The sequence below is a fragment of the Brassica napus genome, chromosome C2, assembly GCF_020379485.1.
Source record: "Brassica napus cultivar Da-Ae chromosome C2, Da-Ae, whole genome shotgun sequence".
NCBI classification, from domain to species: domain Eukaryota; kingdom Viridiplantae; phylum Streptophyta; class Magnoliopsida; order Brassicales; family Brassicaceae; genus Brassica; species Brassica napus.
In genome coordinates this window covers 55,081,186-55,094,919 of record NC_063445.1, presented here as the reverse complement: position 1 = coordinate 55,094,919, position 13,734 = coordinate 55,081,186, and the positions used below count along the sequence as shown (strand labels likewise).

The 13,734-nt window shown below is 37.4% G+C and overlaps 1 protein-coding gene and 1 pseudogene across 5 annotated transcripts; one reads left to right on the top strand and one right to left on the bottom strand.

Moving 5' to 3' along the window:
* The first annotated feature begins 496 nt into the window (after positions 1-496).
* On the top strand, positions 497-2,746 carry LOC106380073 (annotated as a pseudogene).
* A 108-nt stretch (positions 2,747-2,854) lies between these two features.
* Positions 2,855-6,257, bottom strand: LOC106378961 (G-type lectin S-receptor-like serine/threonine-protein kinase At4g11900). 5 transcript variants are annotated; one of them, XM_048748324.1, is made up of 7 exons: positions 5,716-6,257; positions 5,003-5,608; positions 4,778-4,893; positions 4,187-4,397; positions 3,853-4,090; positions 3,449-3,533; positions 2,855-3,338 (listed from the first exon to the last, which is right to left on the bottom strand). In XM_048748324.1, exons 1-7 carry the CDS (start codon positions 5,900-5,902, stop codon positions 3,042-3,044), a joined length of 1,740 nt encoding a protein of 579 aa, XP_048604281.1. In that variant the 5' UTR covers positions 5,903-6,257; the 3' UTR covers positions 2,855-3,041. The 5 variants fall into 5 exon arrangements, with proteins under 5 accessions (XP_048604281.1, XP_048604279.1, XP_048604280.1 ...); XM_048748322.1 differs by having other exon boundaries at positions 3,449-3,596; positions 5,716-6,254; XM_048748323.1 differs by having other exon boundaries at positions 4,778-4,917; positions 5,716-6,182.
* Positions 6,258-13,734: the final 7,477 nt, after the last annotated feature.

Here is a 13,734-nt window from a genome sequence, read left to right as displayed (position 1 = left end):
TTTACCAATACAATGAATTTAATAGATTTCATACATCTTTCAATTATAGACATATTATTAATTTCTACGTTTCCTTATAACAAAGATTTCATACTAAATAAAATGATCAAAGATTTCATACTAAATCAAATAATCTATATACAAAAAAATGAATTCGCAGCTTTCTGTTATGAATAATTTATTGTTAAGATCTGCCACAATCTAATACGTTACCTAATTAAGTATATTGAAATAAATTATAATAGGCTTAATAAGGAGAGGAAATCTTTAAATGATACAATATTCGAACAAAATAAATTTATCAATAAAAAAACTCCTATTAGGCTATTACCACTAAAAACATTCAATTAAAACAGCCATATTTAACCCAAAAAAACGTTCAAGCCGCCTAAACTGTCTCTCAGCTGGTCTTGTTCAATTTTTTGATTTATTATTTTAAACAATACACCAAAAAAAAAATATTGTGTACTTTCTTGGAAATGGGTTGATTTATAAATTACTCGTTTTTTTTTTTTTGACGTCAAACGGATAAATTACTCGTTTACATACACATTTTGACGACTATATATATAAATCATTACGACGGCTTTACATCATAAGCAAACAGTTCCTCACGAAACCTAAAATAATATACAAAGAAGCTACAAACTCTCTCTCGGAAAAAACCCTAACAAGATCCTAGAGATGTTCAGGGTTGCTAGAGCTTCACAGTACCTAGCGATCACTGGTGCTGGTATCGAAGACATCAAGCTCTCCAAGAAATCATGGGTGTTTCCATGGCAATCTTGCACCGTCTTCGACGTTTCTCCGGTCAACTATACACTTTCAAAGTCCAGGCCATGAGCGCTGAGAAGCTCCCTTTCGTTCTCCCCGCCGTCTTCACCATCGGACCTCGCGTGGACGACCCTGAAGCGCTGATTCTGTACGCTAGGCTTATTTCGCCTCACGCTAATGGATCCAACCACGTCCATGAGCTTGTTGAAGGTGTTATCGAAGGAGAGACTCGTGTCCTCGCTGCTTCTATGACCATGGAAGAGATCTTCAAAGGTAACCCCTACACGCATTTGCTCATCTATAACTTGTCTAACAAAAAAAAAAGATTATAGGTGATTTGAGTTGTTGAATGCGTCAACTTTGGCTAAAGAGCCGGGATCGGTTCTAGGCACAGCCAGATAAAACATTAGCTGCCTTTACCTAAAATTTTAAATGTAAAAAAATATTAAAACTAAATAAAAAATATATTTATAACCTCCTTAATCTCATATTCGACCATGTTATACAAAACAGTTTCAACTGGTAATATAACTCTTAAGAAGTTTATTAGCTTATGTTCGTGTTTAGGCCTCTATGTCATCATTAGACACTTTGTGCATATTTGTTAGATACATTTTATGAACTATATGGTTAAAAAGATTTTTATTTATTTTATTTTATGGATTTGAAGGGACAAAGGATTTTAAGAAGGAGGTGTTTGATAAGGTTCAATTAGAACTAGACCAGTTCGGTCTCATAATCTATAACGCCAACGTGAAGCAGCTCGTTGATGTGCCTGGACATGAGTACTTCTCTTACTTGGGTCAGAAAACTCAAATGGAAGCAGCAAATCAAGCGAGGATCGATGTTTCTGAGGCCAAGATGAAGGGAGAGATAGGTGCAAAGGAACGTAACGGGCTTACTATTCAAAACGCAGCTAAAATTGACGCGGAGTCAAAGATCATAATGATGCAGAGGCAAGGAGAAGGGGCAAAGGAAGAGATCAAAGTGAAGACTGAGATAAAAGTGTTTGAGAATCAGAAGGAAGCTGATGTGGCTAAGGCTAATGCTGAGCTTGCCATGAAGAAAGCTGCTTGGGATAGGGTTGCTCAGGTTGCTGAGGTTGAAGCAACTAAAGCAGTGGCTTTGAGAGAAGCTGAGCTTCAGACAGAGGTTGAGAAAATGAACGCGTTGACTCGGACAGAGAAGCTCAAGGCTGAGTTTCTTAGCAAAGCAAGTGTTGAGTATGAAACAAAGGTATGTACATGTATTCTCTTAATTCTTTATTTTTTTTGGTCAACCGCACATATACTTAAACCAAATTTTTTGGTCAGTAAAAAAATTATTCCGAGGAATACTTCTATCTAACCGTGTCTAATTTATACTTCTTTTGCTATTAAATCCGCACTGGCATTTTTTTATTTTATGAACATGAATCTAGATGTTTTCAATCGGACATTATTGCTGTTTACAACTCCAAGGTTCAAGAAGCAAACTGGGAACTATACAACAAGCAGAAGCAAGCAGAGGCGGTTCTATACGAGAAGCAAAAGGATGCCGAGGCACAGAGAGCTGCAGCAGACGCATCATTCTACACAAAGCAGAAAGAAGCAGAAGGACTTGTTGCTTTAGCAAGTGCTCAAGGGACTTATCTCAGAACCCTCCTAGACGCTCTTCACAATGACTATTCTGCACTTAGAGACTTCCTGATGATTAACAATGGCTCTTATCTGGAGATAGCTAAGATTAACGCGATTGCGGTTAAAGACTTGAACCCCAAGATTAGCGTTTGGAACCACGGTGGAGAACATGGGAATAGTGGTGGTGGTAGTGGGAATGCTATGAAGGATATAGCTGGACTCTACAAGATGTTGCCTCCGGTTCTTGATACGGTTTATGAGCAGAGTGGGATGCAGCCACCGGCTTGGATCGGTACGTTAGCTGCTGCAGAGTCTTAAGCAAGAAATGTCGCCTCAACACTTCTGAGTTTTGAGGTTTGGATAATGGCATGGTGTGGTCGTTTTACTTTGGTTGAAGATACAAAACTTGCCTTTGTCAGAATTTGAAGTGTGTTGTTTTTTCCTTTAATTTATTTTCATAGTATATGTTAAAATTATAATAAAAATGAGAGTCAAACAAGAAACATAATAGGGAAAAAATATCTGTGACATGTTAAATTTTGTGAAGATCACTTTTTCAGTGAAACAAGAACCACAAGAGTCCAATGCCTGAAGATGAGCACATATCACTAATATATGTTTTGGGTTTGACCTGGTTTAATTTATTGCTCATCGTCCTTCCATTGTTGTCTGAGTCGCTTCGTTCATCGAGAACGCACAGTGAGACATTAACCGCTGGTCCTTGTTCAACGCATTTGTGAAGGTTGGCTGTTTTGGATACTGGAGATGGTAGTCGTTGTTGAACATATAACCGATTTGTGAAATTGTGGGTCTGTCCTTAGGATGGTCTTGAACACAAAGAAGTGCAATGTGAGTGCATCGCATTGCTTCTTTTGAAGAATATGAATCACCTAATGCTTCATCTACAATGCTAACACCCTTTGTGTCACACCAAGATTGCCATGCCTGAATTTGATTAAACAATATACATTGGTATATCTCTTTTTTAATAATAGAAAAAATAAAAAAACAATATAGATTGTCAATGTTAAGTGATATGTATAGAAAACACTTACATAATTAATGAGACTGTTGTGATCGTTATGAACAAACTTGTTCGCCTTTTTGCCTGATATAATCTCCAATAACAGAACTCCAAAGCTATATATATCAGATTTTTCTGAAATTATTCCGCCCCAGCCATATTCCGGTGACATATAGCCACTTAAATTAATTCACGTGAAGAAAGTTAATCCTAAATATATGTCTTAATTGTATTATTTCATTTATATATTCGCTATACATTTTTTATCAAACATAAATTATTTTTAAAACTTTATATTTGTGTTTATAAAGCACTCTCCCTTTTCTCTACTTGAAAAAAAAACAATTTGTCTTAGCTCTTGTTAGCGTTGTGATTAATAGAAAAATTATTAGCATGTAAATACAAACACAAACCCATTTTTTTTCAAACACTTACTATGTTCCAATGATCCTTTGGGTATTGTCATCGATCTGTTTGCAATCGAAAATCCTAGCAGTTCCAAAATCGGAGATTTTAGGATTCATCTCATCGTCAAGAAGGATGTTGCTTGACTTAAGATCTCGATGGATTATCTTGAGATGTGAGTCTTCATGCAGATATTGAAGTCCTCTTGTTGTCCCATTTATTATATTCATACGTTTCTCCCAATCCAATTCCCTACTCTTAATTGAATCTACAACAAGAACAAAAACAAAATGAAATAAAGAAAATATACTACCACGTTCTAAATCAATTTAATATGGTTAATGACTTCGCATTCATAACTTACCAAAGAGGAAACCATCAAGGCTCTTATTAGACATGTACTCGTATATAAGGAGTTTCTCGTCTTCTTCCACGCAGTGTCCTAAAAGTCTCACTAGGTTCCTATGTTGAAGTCTGTTGACCAAATCCACTTCGTTCTTGAACTCGTTCAGACCTTGGTTTGACTTTTTTGAAAGCCTTTTGATTGCCACATCCACTCCATTTGGTAGCTTTGCCTAACATTTCAAGATCACTTAGCAAAAACTTTATTTATTTTCTTTTAAAAATGGTCCTCAGTGAACTTGACCGGCTACAACCATAATGCAAGACCGAATCTGAGACTTAGGAAACTATAACATTTTAAGGTTAATTTTAATATAATTTTTCTGACAATTTGAAAGCCATGCGACTTATGCTTTAATAACTTAATAACTCTTTAAATTTAGGGAACGAGACGATAAAACATTAGGCTGTGACTAGAACCGGCCATAACCACATGAGGAAACTACAAGATTCTTTTGTCATTAAATCAGTAATGGGATTTTAGGTACTAAGCCTTATTGCTTGGAAACAAAACATAATCAGATTGTTTTTACTTGAATATTGGTTTTAGTACCTTATAGACTGGACCAAAACCACCTTCCCCGATCTTGCAGTCCTCAGAGAAACCACTGGTTGCTCTTATTATTGTATGTAGACTTAGGTCACACATCCCTTCTCCATCACCATCCTCTGTTTCAGTAGTATCCGCTTCAGCTTCAGTAAACAAACCAAAAAAATGTACAAAAATAAACAAACTCTGTATAGTGAAAACAGCTTCTACAAATATCAAATCTCAAACCTTTTTGTGCTCTTGTTCTGCGCCGAGATGAAAAGTAACAACAACACGAACCAACAAGAAATGCAGCGGCAGCTACTGATGTTAGTACACTGGCTAGTACAATGGTTGCGGTTTTGTAATGTTTTGTTGCTCCTTTATTCTCTAGACGCATTTGTGACTGATTATTCATGAGCTTGTATGACCATGACATTGACATATATACAAAATATTGGCTACGTTCTGACTTTATCTGTATGTTCTGAAGAGGAAAATTCCTGTCTCGTGCGAAATTAGGAATGCATTCACAAGAGACCTGCGATGTTTTCCCATTACATAACCTAAACGACCCCCCGTAACTATAAACCATACATCTTTGGTCGGATACATAGCACGGGCCACTCGACCAACATGATTTAGATCCATTTGAAACCATGACGATGAGAGTGTTTCTTGTTATATGGTCAACCTTGAGAGAGTAGTGACCCGGGGATGGATCTTTGATGCTATTCCACGAGATGAGACATTGTGGAACATCAAAACTCTGCCACAACTTGGTAGATGTTGAAGTAAGCCCATCTCCCATAGCTACATAATCGTTATCACGTTGAAGACTGGCCACCCAATCTTCTAGCACCTCAATAGAATGATATTGAAGAAGAAATTTACATTTGAGATTTTAAAGAAGATTTAAGTATTAAATGGAATTTGAAGAAGTAATTACTAATTAGACATACCTGGTTCTGGTGTGAAGAGGTCAAGTTCGTAAACATAACCACTAGAAACAATGGTCTGGTATCCTGAAAGAGATTGGTTGGTGGAGATTCTATCAGAAGAAACCTCCTGCAATTGGAGAGAGAGGAACATCATCAAGCATCCGTGGAAGATGGAGAACGCGTTCTTGTTGCAGGTGTCCATGTTCATATGAACCACAAGTTCAGAGGATTGTGTAGCAACCTTTAGTAGTTGCACAATTAGACATGTAAGTCAACTCTGGCACGTTGAAAAGTAAGAGCAAGAAAGAAAGGGTACGAAAAGTGACCAAGGAAGGATGAGGAATAATGCATTCCCTAATGTTCCTATATAAAATCACCATTCAGAAGGAATAATAATTCTCTCTCATTCTCTCTCATTCAATTATTCCTTGTTAAATTTGAGAACAACAACTATTCCTTTTCATTATTGCTATTTTATTCCTGTTGTTGTGAAACTAGAGAATATAATATATGTTCCTGTATTATTCATAAACATAAGGAGCCCTTTATATATATGGAATTACACCGTCATAGAATAATGAAAAGACTAAAGAAAAGAAATACAAATATGGAAAGAGTACAAATCATAATCTAATAAGGAAAATGCAAGATGTCGATTCTTTCTCTCTCTCTCCTCACGGTCGTCTCTCTCTCTCTAGTATTGGGCCGGTTATGGATATCCACAATATGATTTATAACACTCCCCCTTGGATGCCATAACCATACAGGGATTGTAATACGCTTTGGATGTTGCCTCATTAAAACCTTACCAGGAAAACCCAGTGGGACAAAAACATGGGACAAAAACATGGTGAAGGAAAAAGAGTACAACATGTATTACTCCCCCTGTTCTGAACAACTCGCGGCTGGCCTCATGAACAGCCAAGATCTCCAAATGGTTTTAAGATGTGGCCGCGATCGTCTGCTTCATGGAACGCCATGATATGGCCGTTCCACCATGTGTGAAAGCATAGCCTGTCTGTGATCGAGCATTGTGTGGATCCGAAAGATAACCTGCATCTGCAAAATCAACTAAACCTTCTTTGTTTTGGTTAGTATAAAATAAACCCAAGTCTTTCGTTCCTTGCAGGTAACGAAGAACTTGTTTAATCCCGTTCCAGTGCCTTTGGGTTGGACAAAAGCATAATCTAGACAATAGATTCATGACAAAACATATATCTAGTCGTGTGTGACTAGCCAGATACATCAAAGCTCCTATGGCACTGAGATATGGCACTTCGGGACCTAGGACTTCCTCATCGTCCTTCTTTGGACCGAACGGATCCGTGTCCAGGCCTAGAGACCTCACGACCATGGGGCTAGACAATGGGTGAGACTCGGCCATGTTGAATCTCTTGAGTACTTTTTCTGTATATGCCATTTGATGCACAAGGATTCCATCTCTTACGTACTCAAGCTGTAATCCCAAACAAAACTTTGTTTTTCCAAGATCTTTCATCTCGAATTCTTTCTTAAGATATTCAATTGTTTGGGAGATTTCTCCAGAGGTTCCTAGGATATTTAAATCATCAACATACACTGCTATGATCACAAAGCCCTGGCCGAATTTATTTATACAGATACAATGGCTGATCGGATCATTCTTGTATCCCTCTTTCACTAAGTACTCATGATATCTCATGTTTTTATAGGTTTTTAGTATGTCATTTTAGTTCATATAAGTCATTTTAGGTTGCATTTATATGTTTATAGTGCATACATTTGTCCATTTGCATTTAACAGGGTTTGGAGTACACTATTAAAAGTCTAGGGCTAAAATCAGTGATTAAATCTGTAATTTCGAAAGTTATGGGCCAGATTGAGAACAGTTCAGAAGACGAGGGGCCAAGGTGCAAAATCTAAAAGTTTTGGGTTCACTTCGTGAATATCTGAAACGTGAAGGCCCAGATGTGCAAATTATCTAAATCCCACCATTGGAGAGAACGAGCTTTCTCGATCTGAAGCTCAGCACGAAGGAGATGACGACCAGAGTTGCAGAGGGTGAGTCCGGTGCTGCTGGCCGGAAGACGAACTCAACCACCACCATGAGCCAAGCCTGAGTCGACGAGGATGAAGAAGACCCATGGTAGAGGTGAGATGCGACGGAGATGAATACAGACGACGGAGGGGCAGAGCAAGACGGTGGAGGTGGTCCTGTGACCCGAGACAGATGCGACGAACTGCGGCCGAGAAGAGGAAGCTCGGGGCTTGAGACAAAGAAGAATGAATCGGAGCTCAAGCTCGTAGAGGTTCACAGCGGCTTGGCAAAATGGGTTAGTGAGGTCGCCGCATCATGAGCGTGTGCTGGAGCGGGTGATTGAAGCGGCTTGATGAACCCGCTCGGCAAATTCCACATCGAAGATCAATCACCAGAGCGGCTTGGTGGAGCGGGATGCGAACGTCGCTGTGGAGAAGAAGAGAAATGATTGACCGGTTTATTCCGGTTTGACCCGGTTTAATTCACTAAACCAGCTCGAGTTTGGCATCTCTTATATATAGTTTTAAACCTAAAAACCTGTTTTTATATCTCATTTTTTCTCTCAAGACTTGGTTTCAATCTTGTAAAACTTGAATCTTTGATCAATCTAAGGAATTATTTCATCATCTTATATCTTGTTTCTCTTTTTCCTAAACATGATTAGCCTTGAATCTCACATAGATTTAAGGTTTTTTCATGAAGATTAGAGAGTAGACACATTTTGGATTCATGGGTTAGGGTGATTTAGGGTGATTAAGTGTAGATTTAAGGTGTTTAATGGTAGATCTATCTTGTTCCTTGCTTGTTGAGTGATCTTAATGCTATTTTAGTCTTGATCATACTAAAATAGAGCTTTAGGCATTTTCCACCCACAAGGTGTATGTTGAAATATCTGAACCAACTCATCAAGGCTTTTAGTTTACTTTACCAAGGACACTTGTTATTAAAGAAGCTAAGATTGCTAGTAGATTCATTCCTAATGATTGCTTTAATAATATTCAACCAAAGACATTTGATGTTTGAGTTATTTTAGCAAATGAGCATTCATCTAGACATAGAGCTTGCTTAGTGTTGTGTCTAGGCGTAAGGTAATAGATTGATTGTGTGTTTGCCACCTTTAGGTTGAATCTTGATCACCCAAGATCAAATCCCTAGTCCCATGGATCCATCCTTAGCATTTGATTGAGTTCTTGCACTTGTTTCTTGATTGGATTTGAGATCACCTTGTTTATATTTTTATGAGCTTAGCCTGTCACAAATCATCCATCTCATGTTTGCTTAGATTAAGAGAGCTTGTGTATTCTTGGTGCATAAGTCTCTAGTTCTCTGTGGTTCGACAACCTTTCTATACTATCATTTGACTTGGGAGCCTTGAAAACTTCCACTATCAAATTGGCGCCGTTGCCGGGGAACTAATAGATTTATCATTAGGATTTCAATCTTTCTTGAGACTAAGCTTTATTTTCTTGCTTTGTTTTGCTTTTGTACAGTTACTAACCTTTTATTCTAGATTTTCTCCTTTGTAGTGATGGCTTCAAGCTACTTTGAGAAGCCACAAGAAGAGGAAGACACATTTGAAGATCACATTGAAGATGAGCCCTATGTGTTTGTGGAGCCACCACCCTTTGATATTCGCATACTCACACCAGACCAAAGGGATGAGTTGCATCGGCTTCAGAGAATGAAAGAGAATCGGGACAAGACAAAGAGAAACCTAGCACAACTTATCCGGATACACCTCATTAGGGATCGAGCAGGGTTTGAAGAAAGGGAGGTTACCCAGTATGAGTTAGATGCTGCTTGTGTCCTTAATGAGGTAATGTATTGGGCTCCACCACTCCAGCTGGAAGGTATAGAAATTTCCACTTTAAAACTTCAACTTGAGGAAATATGCTTGCCTTGTGGTGAGAATAATGTCTCTGATCTTAATTCTCTTGTGCTCATCAATGAATGTCTTGATCTGATATGTGAAACTAAGAAACTAGATGAGTTGAGAATAGAAAAGCTTGTTAGAGATCATACTGAAGTTTGTTTTGACAAGAGCTATCTATGTGCTTCATTTGATCTTGAATCTGAGTTTTTCATTCTTAATGAACCTAGACCTCTTCTTGAACTTGCTGATTTAGGGGATGAACTTGATGTGGATAAGCTCTTGCTTGAGATAGAAAACCCCCATGCTGAAAACTATCATGAGAATGTGAACATTGTGTATTATTTGATTGATGGAGATAGAGTTGACTACTTTGTTAAAACCTCATTTGAACCTGTATTTGATTTTGTGTTTCCACCTAATGCTTTTGATTCTCATGATCATCTGAACGTCAAGGAGCATTTCATAACTCATGTCATATCTTTAGTGAAGCTCTTTGAGGAAAAATCTGTCTATTTTCTATGGACAGTATTGTGCTCCTTTGCATACTTGGTTCCTTGTCTTGTAGGAGAAGGACCAAAGGTGCATTGGCTCAACCTTTTGATACTTATGATTAGCAAGCACACAAAGTCAAGCTAGAGACTTAAAACAAGCTCACTTGGGAGGAAGTCTCATGTTTATCCATTGTATATATTTATTTTTCTTTCTTTTGAAGCTTTTTAATAAGGATAGTTGAGGGTTTTCAGGTTGGGTCTAAGGTTAGATAAGAGAAGAAAGGCGGCCAAGCATTGCTACTCTAGACACCCGCTTTCATTTCTCCACTTCAGCCCATGTCTATGGTGAAACAAACCCGAGGCCAAGGGTCCTCTACCACCCAATTCAGCCAATAACTCCAAATAAGTGTCACTCCAGCCTTGTAAATATTTAGTTATCATGTTTATTTCTTTCCCTTAGATCTCTTCTTTGAGCTTATTCTCACACAACAGACTGTGTGAAGTAAGTTTGGGGGAGAGTCTACTATCTCATATTGTTTTTTGTTTTGTTTACTTGTCATGAGTCTCATGCATTGCATTGCATACTTATTTGCATAGAAAAATCCAAAAAAAAATGAAAATTTTAAAAATCACAAAAAGAAGCAATTAGTTGCATCATTTGCATCTTTAGGATTGAGTCTAGAAGCATTTAGATTTCATTCATGCATTGGAAGAAACCTAGTAGAGAACACATGTCTAGAACTCAACTTGACACCCTAGCTAAACATATTAAGTAGCTTAAGCATCTCTTGAAAAAGCTTGTAAGCTTCGAGCCTTGAATACTCTTCTTGAAACTTGTTTGCTTGCTTGATATTGACATTGTTCTTGAAACCAACTCTAAACTGAACTTGAGCTTAATGAACTTAATCTCTCTTGCACATGGGCACTTGCATACTTAGTCGTGGATTTCATACACATTTGGGTTATCTTATTCCATTGTACCACTCTCTGTTAATCCAAATGGCACTCCCATGCCCTTGAACCCTTACCATTCCTTGAAACCAACATTGATTTCCTTGAGTGAGGCCTTTTTATGAAAGCTAGTCATGTGCAAAATCTTGAGAGTATTAGGAGCGACAATGGTTTATTCTTATCTTTGGCTAGCACTAGGACCTCATTGAGCTAGCACTTAGGATAGTTGTTGGGTTTGTGAGCTTGATTTTGATCTTGGGATTGGGATGTGAGAGGAAAGTGGAAGAAATGAACCAAAAGAGAAAAAAAAAAGGGAAAGAAACCACTAAGGATAAAAAAAAAGAAAAAAAAAAGAGAAAAGCTCTAGAGTTTATAAGTAGAATCCCCTTAAGAATCAAAAGAAAAGAAACATGAAAAGAGTGGGGAAAACAAAAAAAAAAGAAGAGCTTAGTGAATAAGAAAAGAAAGAATTCCTAGTTGGTTAAGATAAGTGAAAGAAAAGTGTTCATTGGGTGAGAGAGGAGAGTGTGATCTTTGGGATGAAAAAGGGTTGAGATTACCTCCAAGAAAAGGGATAGAGTTTAAAGATCTTTAGGAAAATGGTAGGATGATGAGAACAAATTATTTTATGCATGAATTGTTCATTTTCTTAGATAAATTCTGCATAATGTTCTTGCTCCTATTTTTGAGTGTGAGTCACCATAAAAGATACATTTGAAAACCCTTTGCTTCACATTAGACCATTTTCACTCACCAAGCTAAATGATTGAGATCATGTGCCCATTTGTGAGAATTCACCTTGTGTGTGTATGTGTGTGTGAATGAATGTGAGAGTTGGCTTAGAGAACTTGTGATTTATGAGCATTAGCACTTGTCTAAAGGCATAAGAGTATTGATAGGCATTGAGAAGCTAGAGTGTAATAAAAGTGTTTGATCATGCTATTTGCTATGTTTTTCTTAGGATGTCAAATTGAAAGCTAGAAAGTGTCTCTTTTGGTTATGAGCTTCCATTTTTAAACATCTCCTCTTTGATTTTTTGAAAGTTTACTTGTGGACAAGTAAATGTCTAGTGTGGGGGAGTTGATATCTCATGTTTTTATAGGTTTTTAGTATGTCATTTTAGTTCATATAAGTCATTTTAGGTTGCATTTATATGTTTAAAGTGCATACATTTGTCCATTTGCATTTAACAGGGTTTGGAGTACACAATTAAAAGTCTGGGGCGAAAATCAGTGATTAAATCTGCAATTTCGAAAGTTATGGGCCAGATTGAGAACAGTTCAGAAGACGAGGGGCCAAGGTGCAAAATCCAAAAGTTTTGCAAGAGACCGAGAACTATTTTCTTTGGATTAAGAAACTTGTAAGGGAGAAGGCTTCATCCTAACGAGAAGATCATCTTGAACCATTGTCTTTCTACTTTATTTTATATGCAGTATTATTCAGAAACAATGTCTGTGTCATCCTGCTTTATGATTGAGTAGTAGGCTAAGCTTGCTTAGGGTTGTAGGGTGTTAGCCGCATGAACTGAACACAAATAAGTGATCTTAACTGTTCTTCATTCATATTGTTCTTACTGCTTACATTGAATTGATCACTTAATGTTTGATTTCTGATTTTATCACCTAGCTAACCGCTTAGGAGATAAATTGACATATATTGAATGATCTTTGTATCCCTAATCAGCAAGAGTAGATATTAGGGTATTAAGTGAACTAATCAGATCTTGTCTCTAAGGCTTGTTATCGTGTCTTGTTCCAAGTGAGAACTTAGGATTCAAGACCGATCTGCAAAGGGAGCAAGACCACGATAGTGGATTGTTCTAGCCGAGTGATCTGAGTTCTAGACTGCACCTCATTGCATTTGAATAGTTGTTCAATTTTGCACTTAAATCGAATTTGAACCATCTAGTTATTCTAGTTATTTGCGTCACAATTAATTCTCAAAACCCCACTTGTTTCTCAGCTTATTATTGAACTCATAAGAGTAAAGAGTAAACTGGTCCTCTGGATTGAATCTCAAATATTACAATTACCACTGTTAACTTGACAGTCGCAAGGATTCATTTTTAGTGTATCAAATCACTTAGTCTATTGTACCACATTCGGCCTGATTGTTTCAATCCATAAAGTGACTTATTCAACTTTATACAGTGTTGTTCTCGAGTACTCGATTTGTTTTTCAACTCTATACCCTTTGGTACTTTCATATAAATCTCATTATCCAGTGGCCCATATAAGTATGCAGTTACAACATCCATTAACCGCAAGTCTAATTTCTCTCCTATAGCCAGACTTATCAGGAATCTAAAAGTAGTAGCATCCACCACAGGGGAGTATGTCTCCTCATAATATATTCCTGGTCTCTGTGAGAATCCTTGTGCAACAAGCCGTGCTTTATATCTAACAACATTACCATGTTCGTTTATCTTTCTCACAAAGACCCACTTATGGCCGACTGGTTTAACATCATAAGGTGTCCGGACTATTGGTCCAAAGACATCTCTCTTCTTTAAAGATTTTAACTCCACGTTTATAGCTTCTTTTCATTTGATCTAATCTGATCGTTGAGTGCACTCATAAATAGACGTGGGTTCATGATCCTCATTATCATCTATGATTTCAAGTGCTACATTGCATGCAAATATATCATCAATGTCGACATTGTTTCTGTTCCATTGTATCCCAGACAAGACATAGTTTATTGAGATA

Excerpts from the sequence above, each read along its gene's own strand:
- LOC106378961 (XM_048748320.1), bottom strand. The coding sequence starts at position 5,902 with ATGAACATGGACACCTGCAACAAGAACGCGTTCTCCATCTTCCACGGA. Across the intron at positions 4,091-4,186 it reads CCTTGATGGTTTCCTCTTTG|ATTCAATTAAGAGTAGGGAA; the intron begins GTAAGTTATGAA and ends TTCTTGTTGTAG. Across the intron at positions 3,597-3,852 it reads CAAAGGATCATTGGAACATA|TGGCTATATGTCACCGGAAT; the intron begins GTAAGTGTTTGA and ends AATTAATTTAAG.